The 19,982-nt window shown below is 25.8% G+C and overlaps 3 protein-coding genes across 3 annotated transcripts; all 3 read right to left on the reverse strand.

The window, feature by feature from the left end:
• Positions 1-8,775: 8,775 nt before the first annotated feature.
• LOC129611995 (prolyl 4-hydroxylase subunit alpha-1-like) lies at positions 8,776-10,984 on the reverse strand. The gene is made up of 9 exons (XM_055525435.1): positions 10,785-10,984; positions 10,585-10,700; positions 10,358-10,523; positions 10,086-10,288; positions 9,895-10,031; positions 9,277-9,747; positions 9,160-9,216; positions 8,934-9,099; positions 8,776-8,879 (listed from the first exon to the last, which is right to left on the reverse strand). Exons 1-9 carry the CDS (start codon positions 10,982-10,984, stop codon positions 8,776-8,778), a joined length of 1,620 nt encoding a protein of 539 aa, XP_055381410.1.
• Positions 10,985-12,876: 1,892 nt separating this feature from the next.
• On the reverse strand, positions 12,877-14,990 carry LOC129611997 (prolyl 4-hydroxylase subunit alpha-2-like). Its single transcript, XM_055525437.1, has 8 exons — positions 14,791-14,990; positions 14,591-14,706; positions 14,365-14,530; positions 14,094-14,296; positions 13,903-14,039; positions 13,278-13,748; positions 13,150-13,206; positions 12,877-13,077 (listed from the first exon to the last, which is right to left on the reverse strand). Exons 1-8 carry the CDS (start codon positions 14,988-14,990, stop codon positions 12,877-12,879), a joined length of 1,551 nt encoding a protein of 516 aa, XP_055381412.1.
• A 1,164-nt stretch (positions 14,991-16,154) lies between these two features.
• Positions 16,155-17,054, reverse strand: LOC129611998 (prolyl 4-hydroxylase subunit alpha-1-like). Its single transcript, XM_055525438.1, has 4 exons — positions 16,651-17,054; positions 16,540-16,594; positions 16,316-16,481; positions 16,155-16,258 (listed from the first exon to the last, which is right to left on the reverse strand). Exons 1-4 carry the CDS (start codon positions 17,052-17,054, stop codon positions 16,155-16,157), a joined length of 729 nt encoding a protein of 242 aa, XP_055381413.1.
• Between the last annotated feature and the right edge of the window lie 2,928 nt (positions 17,055-19,982).

Below are 19,982 nucleotides of genomic sequence, written 5' to 3' on the forward strand. Positions count from 1 at the left end.
TAGTAAAATCTTCGTTCTAGCGTCGAATTAGTAAAAAATTAAACAAGTTATTCAGATGAGTTATTCTTCGAAATGCAAAAAATCAAAAAAAAAGTTATTTATTATAGTCCTCGTATTTACTTCGATATTCTTTTATTCAAAAAATCTACGATATCAATTATATTATTCGCCGAAAATAAATCTTCGAAAAAAATTAAGTAGTAAAATCTTCGTTCTAGCGTCGAATTAGTAAAAAATTAAACAAGTTATTCAGATGAGTTATTCTTCGAAGTGCAAAAAATCAAAAAAAAAAATTATTTATTATAGTCCTCGTATTTACTTCGATATTCTTTTATTCAAAAAATCTACGATATCAATTATATTATTCGCCGAAAACAAATCTTCGAAAAAAATTAAGAAGTAAAATCTTCGTTCTAGCGTCGAATTAGTAAAAAATTAAACAAGTTATTCAGATGAGTTATTCTTCGAAATGCAAAAAATCAAAAAAAAAGTTATTTATTATAGTCCTCGTATTTACTTCGATATTCTTTTATTCAAAAAATCTACGATATCAATTATATTATTCGTCGAAAACAAATCTTCGAAAAAAATTAAGTAGTAAAATCTTCGTTCTAGCGTCGAATTAGTAAAAAATTAAACAAGTTATTCAGATGAGTTATTCTTCGAAATGCAAAAAATCAAAAAAAAAGTTATTTATTATAGTCCTCGTATTTACTTCGATATTCTTTTATTCAAAAAATCTACGATATCAATTATATTATTCGTCGAAAACAAATCTTCGAAAAAAATTAAGTAGTAAAATCTTCGTTCTAGCGTCGAATTAGTAAAAAGGTAAACAAGTTATTCAGATCAGTTATTCCTCGAAGTGCAAAAAATCAAAAAAAAAAATTATTTATTATAGTCCTCGTATTTACTTCGATATTCTTTTATTCAAAAAATCTACGATATCAATTATATTATTCGCCGAAAACAAATCTTCGAAAAAAATTAAGTAGTAAAATCTTCATTCTAGCGTCGAATTAGTAAAAAATTAAACAAGTTATTCAGATGAGTTATTCTTCGAAATGCAAAAAATCAAAAAAAAAGTTATTTATTATAGTCCTCGTATTTACTTCGATATTCTTTTATTCAAAAAATCTACGATATCAATTATATTATTCGTCGAAAACAAATCTTCGAAAAAAATTAAGTAGTAAAATCTTCGTTCTAGCGTCGAATTAGTCAAAATTTAAATAAGTTATTCAGATGAGTTACTCTTCGAAATACAAAAAATCAAAAAAAAAATGTTATTTATTATAGTCCTCCTATTTATTTGTATATTCTTATATTCAAAAAATCTACGATATCAATTATATTATTCGTCGAAAACAAATCTTCGAAAAAAATTAAGTAGTAAAATCTTCGTTCTAGCGTCGAATTAGTAAAAAATTAAACAAGTTATTCAGATGAGTTATTCTTCGAAATGCAAAAAATCAAAAAAAAGTTATTTATTATAGTCCTCGTATTTACTTCGATATTCTTTTATTCAAAAAATCTACGATATCAATTATATTATTCGTCGAAAACAAATCTTCGAAAAAAATTAAGTAGTAAAATCTTCGTTCTAGCGTCGAATTAGTAAAAAGGTAAACAAGTTATTCAGATCAGTTATTCCTCGAAGTGCAAAAAATCAAAAAAAAAAGTTATTTATTATAGTCCTCGTATTTACTTCGATATTCTTTTATTCAAAAAATCTACGATATCAATTATATTATTCGCCGAGAACAAATCTTCGAAAAAAATTAAGTAGTAAAATCTTCATTCTAGCGTCGAATTAGTAAAAAATTAAACAAGTTATTCAGATGAGTTATTCTTCGAAATGCAAAAAATCAAAAAAAAAGTTATTTATTATAGTCCTCGTATTTACTTCGATATTCTTTTATTCAAAAAATCTACGATATCAATTATATTATTCGCCGAAAACAAATCTTCGAAAAAAATTAAGTAGTAAAATCTTCGTTCTAGCGTCGAATTAGTAAAAAATTAAACAAGTTATTCAGATGAGTTATTCTTCGAAATGCAAAAAATCAAAAAAAAAGTTATTTATTATAGTCCTCGTATTTACTTCGATATTCTTTTATTCAAAAAATCTACGATATCAATTATATTATTCGCCGAAAATAAATCTTCGAAAAAAATTAGGTAGTCAAATTTTCGTTCTAGCGTCGAATTAGTAAAAATTGAAATAAGTTATTCAGATGAGTTATTCTTCGAAATGCAAAAAATTAAAAAAAAAAAATTATTTATTATAGTCTTCGTATTTATTTCTATATTATTATGTTAAAAAAACTACGATATTAATTATATTATTCACCGAAAACAAATCTTCGAAAAAAATTAGGTAGTCAAATCTTCGTTCTAGCGTCGAATTAGTAAAAATTGAAATAAGTTATTCAGATGAGTTATTCTTCGAAATGAAAAAAAACAAAAAAAAAAATTTGTTTATTATAGTCTTCGTATTTATTTCTATATTATTATATTAAAAAAAGTACGATATAAATTATATTATTCGCCGAAAATAAATCTTCGAAAAAAATTAAGTAGTCAAATCTTCGTTCTAGCGTCGAATTAGTAAAAATTGAAATAAGTTATTCAGATGAGTTATTCTTCGAAATGAAAAAAATCAAAAAAAAAAAAATATTTATTATAGTCCTCGTATTTACTTCGATATTCTTTTATTCTAAAAATTTACGATATCAATTATATTATTCGCCGAAAACAAATCTTCGAAAAAAATTAGGTAGTCAAATCTTCGTTCTAGCGTCGAATTAGTAAAAATTGAAATAAGTTATTCAGATGAGTTATTGTTCGAAATGCAAAATATCAAAAAAAAAAATTATTTATTATAGTCTTCGTATTTATTTCTATATTATTATATTAAAAAAACTACGATATCAATTATATTATTCGCCGAAAACAAATCTTCGAAAGAAATTAAGTAGTAAAATCTTCGTTCTAGCGTCGAATTAGTAAAAATTGAAATAAGTTATTCAGATGAGTTATTCTTCGAAATGAAAAAAATCAAAAAAAAAATTTGTTTATTATAGTCTTCGTATTTATTTCTATATTATTATATTAAAAAAAGTACGATATAAATTATATTATTCGCCGAAAATAAATCTTCGAAAAAAATTAAGTAGTCAAATCTTCGTTCTAGCGTCGAATTAGTAAAAATTGAAATAAGTTATTCAGATGAGTTATTCTTCGAAATGAAAAAAATCAAAAAAAAAATTTGTTTATTATAGTCTTTGTATTTATTTCTATATTATTATATTAAAAAAAGTACGATATAAATTATATTATTCGCCGAAAATAAATCTTCGAAAAAAATTAAGTAGTCAAATCTTCGTTCTAGCGTCGAATTAGTAAAAATTGAAATAAGTTATTCAGATGAGTTATTCTTCGAAATGAAAAAAATCAAAAAAAAAATTTGTTTATTATAGTCTTTGTATTTATTTCTATATTATTATATTAAAAAAAGTACGATATACTCGTAAATTATATTATTCGCCGAAAATAAATCTTCGAAAAAAATTAAGTAGTCAAATCTTCGTTCTAGCGTCGAATTAGTAAAAATTGAAATAAGTTATTCAGATGAGTTATTCTTCGAAATGAAAAAAAACAAAAAAAAAAATTTGTTTATTATAGTCTTCGTATTTATTTCTATATTATTATATTAAAAAAAGTACGATATAAATTATATTATTCGCCGAAAATAAATCTTCGAAAAAAATTAAGTAGTCAAATCTTCGTTCTAGCGTCGAATTAGTAAAAATTGAAATAAGTTATTCAGATGAGTTATTCTTCGAAATGAAAAAAATCAAAAAAAAAATTTGTTTATTATAGTCTTTGTATTTATTTCTATATTATTATATTAAAAAAAGTACGATATAAATTATATTATTCGCCGAAAATAAATCTTCGAAAAAAATTAAGTAGTCAAATCTTCGTTCTAGCGTCGAATTAGTAAAAATTGAAATAAGTTATTCAGATGAGTTATTCTTCGAAATGAAAAAAATCAAAAAAAAAATTTGTTTATTATAGTCTTCGTATTTATTTCTATATTATTATATTAAAAATATCTACGATATCAATTACATTATTCGTCGAAAACAAATCTTCGAAAAAAATTAAGTAGTAAAATCTTCGTTCTAGCGTCGATTTTCCCAGACTAGTAAAAGACAAAAAAGTTAGTTAGATCAGTTATTCTTCGAAATGCAAAAAAAATCAGAAAAAAATTATTATTAAACTTCTCGTACTTTCTTCGAAATTTTTATATGAAAACAAAATCTACGATGTCAATTACACTCTTCGTCAAAAAATTTTTAGTAGTAAAATCTTCGTTTTAATAGCGAGTTTCCCAGACTAGTAAAAGACAAAAAAAGGTAGTTAGATCAGTTATTTTTTGAAATGCAAAAAATCAGAAAAAAATTATTTATTAAAGTTCTCAGATTTTCTTCGAAATTTTTATATTAAAAAAAAGAAAATCTACGATGTCAATCACATTCTTCGTCAAAAAAGTTTAAGTAGTAAAATCTAGTTTCCTAAACTAGTAATAAAACAATATAAGTGATTTTTATCAGATCTTATTCAAAATACAACAAAATGAAAGATCTTACAATAGTATTTCATAGTGTTTACAAATAAAGTAGAAATAGCAGTTTATGCTAAGGTCAATCACCTCTATCAGGACACCAAGCTTAAATTATTTGTTGAAGGAACAAAATACACAAAAATAATACTGTAATTTTAAATACATTACATTTGAAATATTAAAATTGTTTTTTTTTTTGTTTAATTTTTTAGTATTCTAGCTCGATTTATTTAGTTTGTTTTCAAAGGCCTCCTATACTCAATATAATTATTTTTCTTTACTTTTTTTTTGCTAATTAAAACAAAAATTATTTTTTGATATTTATTTTGAAGGTTTAATTTTTTTTTGTTGTTAAATTTTTAAATCAAAAATTTTTCTCTGTAAATGTCGTATGCATTCAAATTTACAATAAATTCTTTATTTGTTTCAAATTTTTTTTTCTCTAGCTAATTTGCTAACCGATTTTTTCTAAATTTAAACGTTAAATACTGAAATAATATGTAGAATTAGTAGAGTTTAAAATATTATACAATTCCATTCTGACAAAAAATTTTAAATACCCCTTTTAATTTGCGTTCAAATTTGGAAATTATTTTTGATTTAATTTCTTGGCATATAAACTTGGTAGCCTGATAGATTTATTATTAGTCATTAGATAGGCTTTTGTTTAAGCATCGAATTTAAAAAAATTAAAATATTTTATTATTGTAAAATTGTAACATGCTTAAATGCAGTATTTACGAGTATGATAAACGATGTGTGTAAATTTAAACAAACACAATCGTTCTTACTACGTTTCCTTCAAATGAATTATTTTTTTGTTTGTAAAATGAAATTTAAAACGTAAACTTATAATTTTTTTTGAACTAATTTAAGATTTTATACTTTGAAAATGCAAATTTTCTTACGTAAATTTTTATTCGTATTTTATTTCAAATTTCAAACAAAATTATTGTCAGTATTGGGCACATTTTGAAGGTTATACATAGCTCATTTTTTTTTTATTTTTAATAAATAATCATTTTTAAATTGTTGCAATATTTTAAAGAATATTTACTTAACAATTACTACAATTTTTTGTAATATAATTAGTACGAACGCTCAATTAAAAAATCAAAATTAAATTCAGTAAATTTCAATTAGCATGCAAATGCGTATTAAAAGTATATTTATTTATATATGTATGTAAAACTTACCGACTTCATGTACGTCACTCAAATTAGGAAAATACTATATGAATATAGTAATTTTACTTGTTATTTGCTTGTAATGATGTAATTTAGTTATTTCCAACAATTTCAACGGTTTATTAAATATTAATGTTTTTTTCTTGAAATGCAATTTGCATGCAGATTTTTAACATACAGCAAAGGGAACCAAAGCTGCGACGTTATTTTAATTTTAATTTTATGTTGAAATTTTGTATACATATATAAAATTTAAATTAAAAGTCAATAATAATTTGCAATACAATTAAGCATTTCAAATTTTTATATCAATTAATCAAAAATTAATTACCTCCACATTTAAGCATTATTCGATTCCATTTTTATAAACTATAACGTCACATCTTATAAGTGGAGATTATATATTTTTATAAATTGTGTACAAGTTATTAATATTATTCGTGATTGTGCCTATTTTAAAACAGAAAGTACATATTTTGCATTACTTAATATTGCAATATTTTAAAAAAAATCTTATAATTTCTATTAGAAAAATTTTAATTTTAATGACCATTTTTTTTGAATTTTTTATTAAGTAAATTTTTATTATGACCGACTCAATAGTTAATAGTTAATTTCAAAGTCTTTCAATTTACTTTCACGATACTATAGTGACATTTTATAATGTCATGTGAAGTCTATAATGTCATTCTATAATAATATGGTTAAGTAATTTCTTTTTTGTTATTAATCATTGCCAATTTCATTTTCACTTGTAATTTGTTGCAATAATTTTCATTTTTTAATAAATATCTGTTTAAAAAAAACTCTTCTTACAACTAGAAACAGAGTTTTACGCATTTCTTAATAAAGACCGTCGGTCACTATACGTATAGCGAGGCTGCTAGATAATTTTATGTTTTAAATAACCTTCAATTTCGACTGTAATAAGATCTCTTAATGTTTCTATAAGCAATTTATATAATTTTAATAACAAAATTTATTTGACAATAATAAATTTGGCTCTACCGAACCAAATAATTTTCTCACAAACATTTCAAATAAGTATATTTTCTATATCGCATTACAATTATGTAATCTATGTAAATGAAACAGACAAGTAATTTTATTTTAGATAATTAAATCATGATGATCATTTCAAACTAAGAACTTTCTTAGTTAAAGCAGTCTCCTTTTTAGCATGAAACAGTTCTAAGTGATGCGGAAAGCATTATTATGTAGATATATGTATATACACAATAAATCCAATAAATTTTTCCTTTACCACACTCCTTAAATCCTTATCCGAGGAGATACTTCTGAATCCTATTATAAAAAATAATTAAATAAAATATTGTTAAAAATAAAGTTTTTGGATTGGTATCTCCTCACCCCAAATGAATGAAGAAAGAGTAAATTTTGAAAATCTATAAAAAAAATTTTTTGTAAAAAATATATTTTAAATTTTTTGAATAGTTTTGAAGGTACATACAGAAGGAAGATGGTGCGTGGTATTAATAATAAAAGAGTAAGTACAATCAGATTCACTTAACTAAATTAAACTTCATACAATGTTAGTAAAATCTTATTGTACACGATATTGGATTAGCTCAAAAACTTTTCTATAAGCGTTTACATATAATTGTAATATTCACTCTAATTGTAATACACTTATTGACAATTTATTCTATTTGTTTTAAACATAAATAGAAGTTAAACACTATTTTATCTTTTTAGTTCATCTTTTATGGATTCAACCCGAATCTTTTTATAATCTGGAACAGGAGTTTTCATGATCCATGAACAGGAGTTTTCATATGCGGAAAATTACATCTGAAAATCCACAAATCCACAAATCCACACTCTGAATTTTTATATTTATTAGAGTTAACTACTAAAATGGATGGATACACCTGCATGACTGAGTCAAACTAGTAGATGAACGAATGTAATTTTATAACTTTAGTTTTGCCTTAGGAAATAAAAAAGAAAACAATGATATGATAAATTTGTAAAATAAAAAATGTATTGTAAATGTCCTAAAAATTTTTTTTTATTTTATTTAATTTTTATCTTGATTTTAAAAGCAGTTAACTCAAGTCCAAACTTATAAACCCCAAAGTTAGATTATACATAGTTTCTTATAACAAAAAATATTCTCTTCTAGGCAGGGTAAGGTGCTTCCTATTTTACTGAATTTTTCAAAATTATTTGTCTAAACGTTATGGGCACTCAAAATCCTAAAAAAAATCAACTTGTAATAACCAATTGTGTCAAAAATTCATACAATTTCTTAATTCCGTAAATATAGAAAAAGAAGCTACTCACTTTTACTAACATTTAATAACGTGGACAACCCAAATGAACAGTTAAAAAAATAATCCTTAATTATAAATAGTATTACTTGAGCTACTACAATATTGATGACTTAAAAGAAAAACGTTTTCAAAGAAAAAGTTTCCATATGCGTTTTCAATCAAATAATGATATTTCATTAAATGTAACAGCTTTTTGAATAGAAAATCAATCAATATTCAAGAACACTTATTTTAGATAAAGGTTTTTCTTAGGTGCTCACATAATTTTGCTATTTCACCATAGAAGGAGTGGTACACGGGCAGGGGTTCCAAATTAATTAACTATATGTAATAAGATTACAAGAACTATACAAATGAGCACAAAAATATATCGTTTGGGTTGCATCATCAAGCCGTAATTTTTCTAACACTAGCTTACTAGCCACTTTTAACACGGTCATCAATTATTGTATATAACAATATAGTAATTATTTCTTGCTCTTACCAGGTAATAAGGCAATTGGTTATATATACATATGTAAATTTAATCTGTTTTAAGATACATGTATATTTATAAAAGAAAGGTAAAATGATTCATCAAATTGATTAAATTCGGTTTAAAATTTGACTGTGTTGTCGGCTCTATTTGACACAAAAAGAGCTCTATTTGTTAATCATCTTATTCCGACATATTGCTATGATATATTTGGTAATATTTGTTTATATTTAATGCACAAGGTTTACGAAATATTTGACCATTATAACGAATCCATTTATTTGCAACTAAAATTGAAAAATAACATTATTTGACCTTTTTTTTTGTGTTATGAGCTTTACCCCATTTCGAACCAAATATAACGGGACAAGCTGCATGTCTCACTTTATGATCAGATAACCCAGAAGGTAACATGTTAAACCAAAAAGCAGCAGTTCCTTTCTTAGGTTGTACAGCAGTATTTATGTGTGGAAAAACAGTGGATCCACCTTGTTCAACATCTGACATCTTTGATACAATTAATTTTTGAAGTTAAACTTAAAACAAAAATGATATTACAAAACTCACATAAAATAAGAGGGTTGCAACCCTATTTCCCCAGAAAAGGCCTACATAAGCTGATTCCTAACAAAACATGAAATAAACTTATTTTCAAGGAAAAATAACTTTTTATAATTTAATTACATTGTGTTCTGGTTCACTCAAAAAATCAGGATGAACATCATAATGGCCTCCTACTCCGTAGTTCATAACTTGTAACGCCTCGGAAGTTTCCATCGTCATATCTGTCATATCTTCCATCCTTTGATTTAAAATAGTTAAAAGTGGATCCATGTCGTCATACAGCCAACTATGTTTACCAGTTCTTTTGTGAGATAAAATTGATTTAGATGTCGTAGCATTCCAAACTGTGGCGCGCGACAATAAATCTATACTCATTGATTGCAACATTTCGATTTCATTTTCATAGATAACATCATGAAAAATCATTACGTATGGATTTATATTTTTGATTTCCACTTTGATAGGAGCTAATTTTAAAAATGGATGAAGACCATTTTTATAAATGCAGTACAATTGTCTAGTTAATTCTGAAGATTTCCTTGCTTCTCCCCGACAAGCAATTCGGTAATACTCTTTTTCTTGCAAAATGTTCTGTAAGTAAATAGTACATACATACAAAGATATATACAATTTTTCCAACATTTCAATATGAGCTTAATTATTTAAACCCAACTACAAAAGATCTTAAATTTTTTGGCTAATTTCGGCTATTGTGTTTAAATATGCAATATAACTTACGATTTTTGTTGTGCTCATATACAAGCGTAAAACCTTTTCATAACTGTCTAATTGTTTATAAAGATGTTCATATTCTGGGTTTTCGCTAATTGCTTTTTGTATTAATTGAATTGCCATTTCAACATGCGGAACATCATCTAAAAACTATTCATTTTGAAACATTTTACATGATACAAAAAAATTTGCATTACCAAATCGAAATTTTGAGTGAGCTAAGAAATCCAAAATAATTGATATGGGAAATGGTTTTTCCAACGAAAGTTCTCTTTCATCAATAATTTGGGTTCTGTCATAGCGATCATATGCAAGATTAAACCATTCTTCAGCTGCTGTTTTTTTCCCAAGCTTAAACAACTTAAATCCAATTAAGAAGCAGTCAGAAGACTTAAGGTTTCTTATTTAATCAAGAAAAATAACAAGTCAAAATTTAAAAAAAATTAAATTTTGTAGGTCTTGATATTACTTGTGAGACACGCCTTCCAATTTCAAAAATGAACCTGAAGCAATTTCTTTGGCTGAAAAGCCATAAACATCTTGCAAGCGAAAAATAGCTTGAGCTGCACCTTCTAGGTCAATATCAGTCGGGAACTTGTGGGTGTTAGCAAAACTTGAGATGTTTCTTGTAAAACCTGTATCAGACCATTAATGAAACATTTACTGACACAGTTAAAATATATTTTATTTACAAACCAATATAATTCGACCCTAATATGTTATTTAACCTATATTGTAATCTTAGCTTTCTTTCCAATGTGATTTCTTCGTTGATATAAGAAGGTCTAGTACTTTTTATCTCGTGCAGTTTGCTTTAAATTCAATATTTACATACGTTATAAGTTCGCACGTACTTCTATTGTCTCAAAAGTAAAGAAGCAAGTTTATGGTCTTACCTTCTTAAAGCATTCAAAATTCTAGAAGAATATTCCAGGAATATTTCTGAATTTTCAATATAGAGTTTTTCTGTTATAAATGCTTCTTTTAAAGCGGTTATAGATGAGTGCAAATCATCAAAATCCTCCAATCCATGACCAAACGCAATAAAAAATAATATACCTAAGCATAGTTTGAAATTTAACGAGATAAACATCATTTTGAAATAATAGTAAGTATGTATCTAATTAACTGTTTTTATTAAAATAAACTAATGTTAATTTTTAAGAGTTAAAATTAAATACGAAATGTTAGAGAAAACTTCTAATTTTCCTGTTTATGTTTCATACGTACTAAACATTTACAAATAACAACTGTTTAAATAGAAAATTCATACCAAAATATTTAATATATAAGAACCTTATACATTTAACTTATATATAAGGTTCTTCCTGCTAAGCAAAATCTGAATCAATCTTATGTATACATAACAAATGTTACATATTTTTTAGCTACAATTGGAATTTTGTATTTTGTCAGCTAAATTATCTTATTCAGCAATGCTTTAATTTATTTTTCAACCATTGAAGTCAGGTAATTTTTTCATTCACCTCTTGTATTTAATTATTTTGTTCTTTTCCAGATAGGCTTTAATTCTTTCGTGTAGATGCATATGTATGCATTTATTTAATTTATCTAACAGAATTACTTATTTTTTCAACCGAATTTTCTTAATACATCGTGTATATGTAAATATTTTTAAATACGTATTCTTCTTCTTCTTCTTCAAAAAAAACGAACAACTTTTTTTAAATAGTGGACTAAATTGGATAGAATGGTTTTGGCTTCATATATTTTATAATTACAATATTTTAGACTCCATTTGCTCGTCATTCGCTACTGCATACAAATGCATATTGTATTTGGATTGAGAAGATTTTTTAATGAATTAGATTAACGAATTAATTTATAATCAAATTTCAGCAGATCTGAAATTTTCAAAAAATTATTAATCGAAAGTGCAAATTATTTTGATAGTTTAAAAGTTAAAAGTCGTGAATTTATTTATGGCCGCAATCGAACGTTTTGAAATCAAATATCTGTCATTAAATTTCATATAAAATACCAATACAAATGAAAGACTACAAATCTATCAAAATAATTAAGGAATGATTTTACGGTATTAAAATAAATAACTTAATGTAAGTATCTAAAAGTTATTTAAATTATTTATACCATATTAAATTTAAAGTGCAGATATCATGACACAGTCGAACCTGTATAGTTGCAAACGCAAACCCGGTTAAAATTAAATAAAAGTTTTAGTTTAATATTTTTTCAAATACTTTCAGCCAGACAATTGCAACCCAAATAAACGCAAGTACCCTTCTGATTGCAAAGTATATTTTAAAATAAAATATGACAAAACATAAAAATAAAACCAGTTAATTGCAAAAAACAAAATTTAAAAATTGTCAGTTTTTTCATTAATAGTGACATATAATTCACATTTCAAACAATCGCGTCATCTACATTTACGTTTTAAAGCACCAAACATTTACAATGAACATTCGTTTTTTTTCAGCCATTTGTTTTTTTAAACAAGCTATTTATGTATGTAAAACTAAAGACCGCAACTAATAAATGCAATTAAGTAAATAAATTGACCCACTTAATAGCAAAAATTTTGTATTTGTCTGGTAATCTTATCATTGCAAAAACCGATACAGTAAGAAATATTCTTGTTCTTTAGTTTGGCAATTATCCGGGTCCAACTGTATTGATCACTTTGAAATACTCTTCAAAATAGAATCAAATAACACATTCTTTTCATAAAAAATAATTAACGATCGTGTTTTTAATATCATAAATTATGACTAATTAATAATTATTTTGCAATAGAAAAAATAAAAGATAATCACTGACAAACTACACAAAAATTTTAATTTTACTATGATAATTTATGAAGTGGTACTTGTTACACTTTTATTGGAATATGGTATCTCCATACAGATGATAGTAATCATTTTTATTGGTCGTACATCGTCTATGAAATATTTGACCATTATAACGAATCCATTTATTTGCAACTAAAATAGAAGCATCATTATTTTAATACTTCATTTTCTTTCTTTTATGAACTTTACCCCATTTCGAACCAAATATAACGGGACAAGCTGCATGTCTCACTTTATAATCAGGTAACCCCGAAGGTAACATGTTAAACCAAAAAGCGGCTGCTCCCTTATTGGGCTGTGCAACAGTACTTATATGTGGAAAAACAGTGGATCCACCTTGTTCAACATTTGACATCTTTAACATGTAATTAAATTTTGAAAGATAAACTTGATAGAAAAATGATATTTATATAAAATAAGAGCTTACATAAAATAAGAGCGTTGCAACCCTATTTCCCCATGAAAGATTTGCATAACCTGTTTCCTACAATTAAAAAAAAAAATACAAATCTAGTTTCCAACACAAAAAAATTGTTTAATTTATAAATTAATTACATTTTCCTTAGGCTCATTCAAATAATCAGGATGAATATCATAATGGCCTCCTATTCCGTAATTCATAACTTGTAACGCTTCGGAAGTTTCCATCGTCATATCTGTCATATCTTCCATCCTTTGATTTAAAATATTTAAAAGTGGATCCATGTCGTCATATAGCCAACCATGTTTACTAGTTCTGCTGTGAGATAAGACTGATTTAGATTCCTTTGCATCATAAACTGTAGCACGTGACAACAAACCCATACTCATTAATTGCAACATTTCGATTTCATTTTCATAGAGAACATCATGAAAAATCATTACGTATGGATTTATATTTTTGATTTCCACTTTAATAGGAGCTAATTTTAAAAATGGATGAAGACCATTTTTATAAATGCAATACAATTGTCTAGTTAATTCTGAAGACTTCCTTGCTTCTCCTCGACAAGCAATTCTGTAATATTCTTTTTCTTGCAAAGTGTTCTGTAATTAAATGATACACACATACATACATGTACATATATAATCTCTTTTCAACATTTCAATATGAGCTTAATTATTTAAATCCAACTATGAGTGAACTTGAATTTTTTTGGCTAATTTCGGCTATTGTGTTTAAATATGCAATTTAACTTACGATCTTTGTTGTGTTCATATACAAGCGTAAAACCTTTTCATAACTGTCTAATTGTTTATAAAGATGTTCATATTCTGGGTCTTCGCTAATTGCTTTTTGTATTAATTGAATTGCCATTTCTACATGCGGAACATCATCTAAAAACTATTCATTTTGAAACATTTTACAGGATACAAAAAAATTTGCATTACCAAATCGAAATTTTGAGTGAGCTAAGAAATCCAAAATAATTGATATGGGAAATGGTTTTTCCAACGAAAGTTCTCTTTCATCAATAATTTGGGTTCTGTCATAGCGATCATATGCAAGATTAAACCATTCTTCAGCTGCTGTTTTTTCCCCAAGCTTAAACAACTTAAATCCAATTAAGAAGCAGTCAGAAGACTTAAGGTTTCTTATTAAATTAAAAAAATAATAAGTCAAAATTTAACAAAAATTAAATTCTGTAAATCTTGAAATTACTTGTGAGACACGTCTTCCAAATTCAAAAATGAACCTGAAGCAATTTCTTTGGCTGAAAAACCATAAACATCTTGCAAACGAGAAATAGCTTGGGCTGCACCTTCTAGGTCAATATCAGTCGGAAACTTGTGGGTGTTAGCAAAACTTGAGATGTTTCTTGCAAAACCTGCATCAGACCATTAATGAAACATTTAACTGACACAATTAAAATAAATTTTATACAAACCAATATAATTCGACCCTAATATGTTATTTAACCTATATTGTAATCTTAGCTTTCTTTCCAATGTGATTTCTTCACTGATATTAGAAGGTCTAGTACTTTTTATCTCGTGCAGTTTGCTTTAAATTCAATATTTACATACGTTATAAGTTCGCACGTACTTCTATTGTCTCAAAAGTAAAGAAGCAAGTTTATGGTCTTACCTTCTTAAAGCATTCAAAATTCTAGAAGAATATTCCAGGAATATTTCTGAATTTTCAATATAGAGTTTTTCTGTTATAAATGCTTCTTTTAAAGCGGTTATAGATGAGTGCAAATCATCAGAATCCTCCAATCCGTGACCAAACGCAATAAAAAGTAATATACCTAAGCATAGTTTGAAATTTAGCGAGATAAACACCATTTTGAAATAATAGTATGCTGTAGTTAACTGTTTTTATTAAAATGAATTAATGTTATCTTTTAAGAGTTGAAATCAAAAATTCAAACTGTTAAATAAAGCTTTCAAACGTTACGATTATGATATAGGAACACGTACTAATTATTTATAAATAACAACTGTTTAAACAGAAAATCTGCTAAAATATTTGACAAATGTATATAACGTTCTTCCTGTTTTGCAAAATGTCGTTTCCACACAATCTCACATACTTTATTAACATACTATCAGTTTTTAGAAATACAAAAATAAGTCGAAATATGGTGAAAACAGAGAAAAGACCCTTAATGCCTATTCCTATTATTTTAAATACATATATGTATAATTAATTCTCTAAGATGTATACCGCAAAATGCTACATCTGCTGGATTGGATTCTGTTATGGTTCCACACACATCATGATCGCATATTGTCTGGTTTTCAGCTATAAGGTTAGCAAGAAATGTTGTATATCATAAGGCTGAAGTTTTTTTTTTTAGTTTTTTTTTTAATTCCGCACACATCTTTTAGCCACGCTCGAATTTATTTTTCAACAACTGCCCTAACGAATACAAAAACTATATGATCAAAAAATTGTAGCAGTATGTAGAATACTTTAAAAAAATGTTGGTCTAAGAGACTTAAATCACCTTTGACGTTTTTTGCCACCTTTTGTAGTGAAGCTCAAACTAAGAGTTTTAATCTGTTTTATAACATACTTCATTAATCTGAGAGAATTACTAATTTTTTATCAAGAGAATTTTTTCACCTTTTCCCAAAGTCAATAAACTTTTTCCAAATAAATAGCGTACTAAATTAGGTACAGCAAAATTATATGTTAAATTATAAATAAGTCATTTAAAAAGGGATGGTGTTGTTATCAAAATAAATAACTTGAAGTAAGTATCAAAAAATTATTTAAACTACTCGTATGTAGATAATGTTAAATTTAAAAGTTTAAATTTTAATAATGAATCACTTTAACCTAAATTAAACATTCTTTTCATGTAACATAATTCACGAGCATTTTAATATTACAACTAACAATAATTATTTTGCAATAGAAAAAATAAAAGATAATCACTGACAAGCTACGCAAAAATTTTAATTTTACTATGATAATTTATGAAGTGGTACTTTGTTACACTTCTATTGAAATATGGTATCTCCATACAGATGATAGTAATCATTTTTATTGGTCGTACATCGTCTATGAAATATTTGACCATTATAACGAATCCATTTATTTGCAACTAAAATAGGAACATCATTATTTTAATACTTCATTTTCTTTCTTTTATGAACTTTACCCCATTTCGAACCAAATATAACGGGACAAGCTGCATGTCTCACTTTATAATCAGGTAACCCAGAAGGTAACATGTTAAACCAAAAAGCAGCTGCTCCTTTCTTAGGTTGAAGAGAGATGTTTATATGTGGGAACACAGTTGCGCCACCATGCTCAACTTCTGACAACTTTTTTAAAATTTTTGCAATTAAACTTAACAAAAAAAAATGAAATCAGCCAACTTACATAAAACAAGATAGTGGCAATCCTGTTTCCCCAAAAATGATTAACGTATCCTGTCGTCTAAAACAAAAAGTAAAATAAAAATTATTCACAAAACAAAAATTCCTTTTCTATATTTTAATTACATTTCCCTTAGGCTCATCTAAATAATCAGGGTGAACATCATAATGGCCGCCTATTCCATAATTCATAACCTGCAAAGTTTCAGAGGTTTCCATTGACATATCTGTCATATCTTCAATTCTTTGATTTAAGACATTTAAAACTGGGTGCATATGTTTCGCTAACCAGCTATATTTGCCTGTCCTTATATGAGAAATTATTGCTTTACCTGCTCGAGCATCCCAAACATTAGCACGTGATAACGAATCTTTGCTCATCGATTTTATAATTTCAATTTCATTTTCATATATAATATCATGAAATATTAATACGTACGGGTCCACATTTACAATTTCTACTTTCAAGGGTGCTAAAATAAGAAATGGATGACGACCGTTTTTGTAAGTACAGTACATTTTTTTTATAGATTTTGAAGATTTTTTAATAGTTCCACGGCATGCAATTTTATAATATTCTTTTTCTTGCAGAATATTCTGTTATAGAAGAAAATTTAAACTTATTTAAATAAATTCCATAAATCAAAAATATTAATCTATTGTAATTCTAAAAATTTTTGTAAATATACATAAGTTAATAGAATCTCTAAAATAAATGTACATTCTTATTATATAAACAGATCTTGGTTTTTAAAATGGATTTGTCTATTTACTTACAACTCTGCCTACTTCCATATACAAGCTCAAAACTTTTTCGTAACTAATTAATTGCCTACGAACATGTTCATATGATGGATCTTCGGCTATTGCCTGTTGTATTAACTCAATCGCTATTTGCGTATGTATAATATCATCTAAACAAAAATCATTAAAAATTTTTTTGTGTTAGTAACAAAATTTGTACATATGTATCTAAGTATGTATTTACATATTACCAAATCGAAATTTTACATGTGCCAAGAAATCTAAAATTACTGCTATGTGAAACGGTTCTTCCAACGAAAGTTCTTTTTCATCAATATTTTGTGTTCTGTCATAGAGATCATAGGCAAGATTAAACCATTCCTCTGATTCATTTCTTTTCCCAAGATTAAACAACTTAAATCCAATTAAGAAGCAATCAGAAGACTTAAGTTTTCTTATTGAAACAGGAAAAAAAAAAGTCAGAATTTATCAAAATTTAAATTTTATAAATTTCGATATTACTTGTTAGAAACGCCTTTCAAATTCAAAAAGGAACCTGAAGCAATTTCTTTGGCTGAAAAACCGTAAACATCTTGCAAACGATTAATAGCTTTAGTTGCACCTTCTAAGTCAATATCAGTCGGGAACTTGTAGGTATCAGCAAAATTTGAGATGTTTCTTGCAAAACCTGCATCAGACCATTAATAAAACATTTAACTGACACAATTAAAATATATTTTATACAGACCTATATAATTCGATCCTAGTACGTTATTCAATGTATATTGTGATTTTAGCTTTTTTCTCAATGTTATTTCTTCACTGATATTAGGAGGTTTACTACTTTTTATCTCGTGCAGTTTGCTTAAAATTCAATATTTACATAAGTATGTTATACTCCTATGGTTTCGAACGTAAGATAGCAATTTTATAGTTTTACCTTTTTAAAGCATTCAATATTTTAAAAGAATATTTAAGAAATATTTCTAAATTTTCAATATAAAGTTTTTCTGTTCGAAATGCTTCTCTTAAAGCAGTTATGGATGAGTGCAAATCATCAAAATGTTCCAATCCAAAACCAAATGTACAAAATAAAATTATAGTAAAGGTTACTTTAAAAATTACTAGGTTAAACACCATTTTAAGAGTATTATGTACTCAACAGTTTCTATTAAATTAAATTTAAAATTACAAAATTAAACCTTCCGACTATTAAGTTTATGTTGTACACGTAATTAATGAAGCAACAGAAAACACTTGCTTAAATATAAAATCTACTCTAATACTCAATACATATAAAAAATCAGTAATACGAGTATACTAAATACTAATATCTCTTTTTTCAAAATATTAGAAAAGTGGCCCCCTATTATAAAACTTCTAGTAACGTTCGATTCTATCGATCATGTAGCAGTCATAATATGTATTTGAATTTAATAATTTACAAATGTTTTCAAATTTGGATCAAGCGCAATGTTTGAGAATTAAAAAGGTCAGTTATATAAATAATTTTCTTTTTGATAGAAGGACATTTTGTTTTAATATTTGGAAAAGTTTTCAATTTTAGAGAAAGAAATTTAAGTTTTACAAACTATCAGTCGAAATTGTACTAATTTAATTCTTGATTTAGTTGTCAGATCGGGATTAAAAGGGTTAGAATGTTGTATTGTAGGGGAAACTGTTATTCGCTTAAACAATAAAAAAAATTAAAAATAAAAAAAAGAAGCTGAATTAAGATAATGGTAAAATTTTTTGTGTTATTCCACAACAAGTAATAAGTTCTCTTGTTCGTTCATGAGAACTTTGGACTTACAAGTAATGTCTATAGGCACTATAACTTTTGGAGTGATAGGGAGGGGAAAGCGCAAAATGTTCTTGTAGTAAAAAAGTTTTATTCGTTTTGTAAACACATTTCCGGACGGATACAGTGTGACTATGTTATAAGTACACTTTTTTCCAAATTCATTCATTGGAAATGTGCATTCATTGATTTTCAAGTCTGTATGTACTTATGTATGTATATTAAATGAGTTAAATTTATGGAAAAAAAATTGTTCACTATACTAAAACTTAATATATAAACTCACCATTTATATGGTAAAATTTATACGATATAATATATGGATTTATTATAAGACCTATTCGACTTTCACTTCCTAATACAACAATTGAATTTCGAAGCAGAATTTATATAAAAATTGATGACTGCAGATTTACTAATTTTGAAACAGATGCGCTCTAGAAACAAGTTATGCATGTATAAAATTCCATAACTATAAACTATTTTACACTGAAATAATAATTTAAAAGTGATTTGCTGAAAGCTTTTAGTTATTAATATTATTTCATATTATATAGACAAAAAAAATGAATGTGATTCGGTGAATAAAAAGAAATGGGAATTTTATAAGTAAATATGTACATCGATACTTATACATACAAACATACATACAATATGTAGGTAGGTTCACATTATGTACATTGTAGTGAGTAGGTAAATTGTATAAAAAGCCTTATACAGTAATTTTTCTAAGTTTTTCCAATCAAGTTGTATTGATTGGATCAATATTGAAAAATTACTCGAAAACCAAGTTTAAAAAACTAAATCGAGAAATCAAATCTATTTATATATACCAAACTTTAATTTCTAATGCTACGCTATCGTCAAATGAGGTCCTAAATTTGTAGCTAAGTATACATATT

This window comes from Condylostylus longicornis, unplaced genomic scaffold (genome assembly GCF_029603195.1).
Source record: "Condylostylus longicornis isolate FDR11 unplaced genomic scaffold, ASM2960319v2 ptg000055l, whole genome shotgun sequence".
Lineage (NCBI taxonomy): Eukaryota > Metazoa > Arthropoda > Insecta > Diptera > Dolichopodidae > Condylostylus > Condylostylus longicornis.

Excerpts from the sequence above, each read along its gene's own strand:
- LOC129611998 (XM_055525438.1), bottom strand. The coding sequence starts at position 17,054 with ATGTACTGTACTTACAAAAACGGTCGTCATCCATTTCTTATTTTAGCA. Across the intron at positions 16,595-16,650 it reads AAGGGAAATGTAATTAAAAT|GACAGGATACGTTAATCATT; the intron begins ATAGAAAAGGAA and ends TTTGTTTTAGAC. Across the intron at positions 16,482-16,539 it reads TTGCCACTATCTTGTTTTAT|TTGTCAGAAGTTGAGCATGG; the intron begins GTAAGTTGGCTG and ends ATTTTAAAAAAG.
- LOC129611997 (XM_055525437.1), bottom strand. The coding sequence starts at position 14,990 with ATGGTGTTTATCTCGCTAAATTTCAAACTATGCTTAGGTATATTACTT. Across the intron at positions 14,297-14,364 it reads TTGGAAGACGTGTCTCACAA|AAACCTTAAGTCTTCTGACT; the intron begins GTAATTTCAAGA and ends TAATTTAATAAG. Across the intron at positions 14,040-14,093 it reads TCACTCAAAATTTCGATTTG|ATGATGTTCCGCATGTAGAA; the intron begins GTAATGCAAATT and ends AATAGTTTTTAG.
- LOC129611995 (XM_055525435.1), bottom strand. The coding sequence starts at position 10,984 with ATGATGTTTATCTCGTTAAATTTCAAACTATGCTTAGGTATATTATTT. Across the intron at positions 9,748-9,894 it reads ATATGAGCACAACAAAAATC|AACATTTTGCAAGAAAAAGA; the intron begins GTAAGTTATATT and ends ATTTACTTACAG. Across the intron at positions 9,217-9,276 it reads TGAGTGAACCAGAACACAAT|GAATCAGCTTATGTAGGCCT; the intron begins GTAATTAAATTA and ends ATGTTTTGTTAG.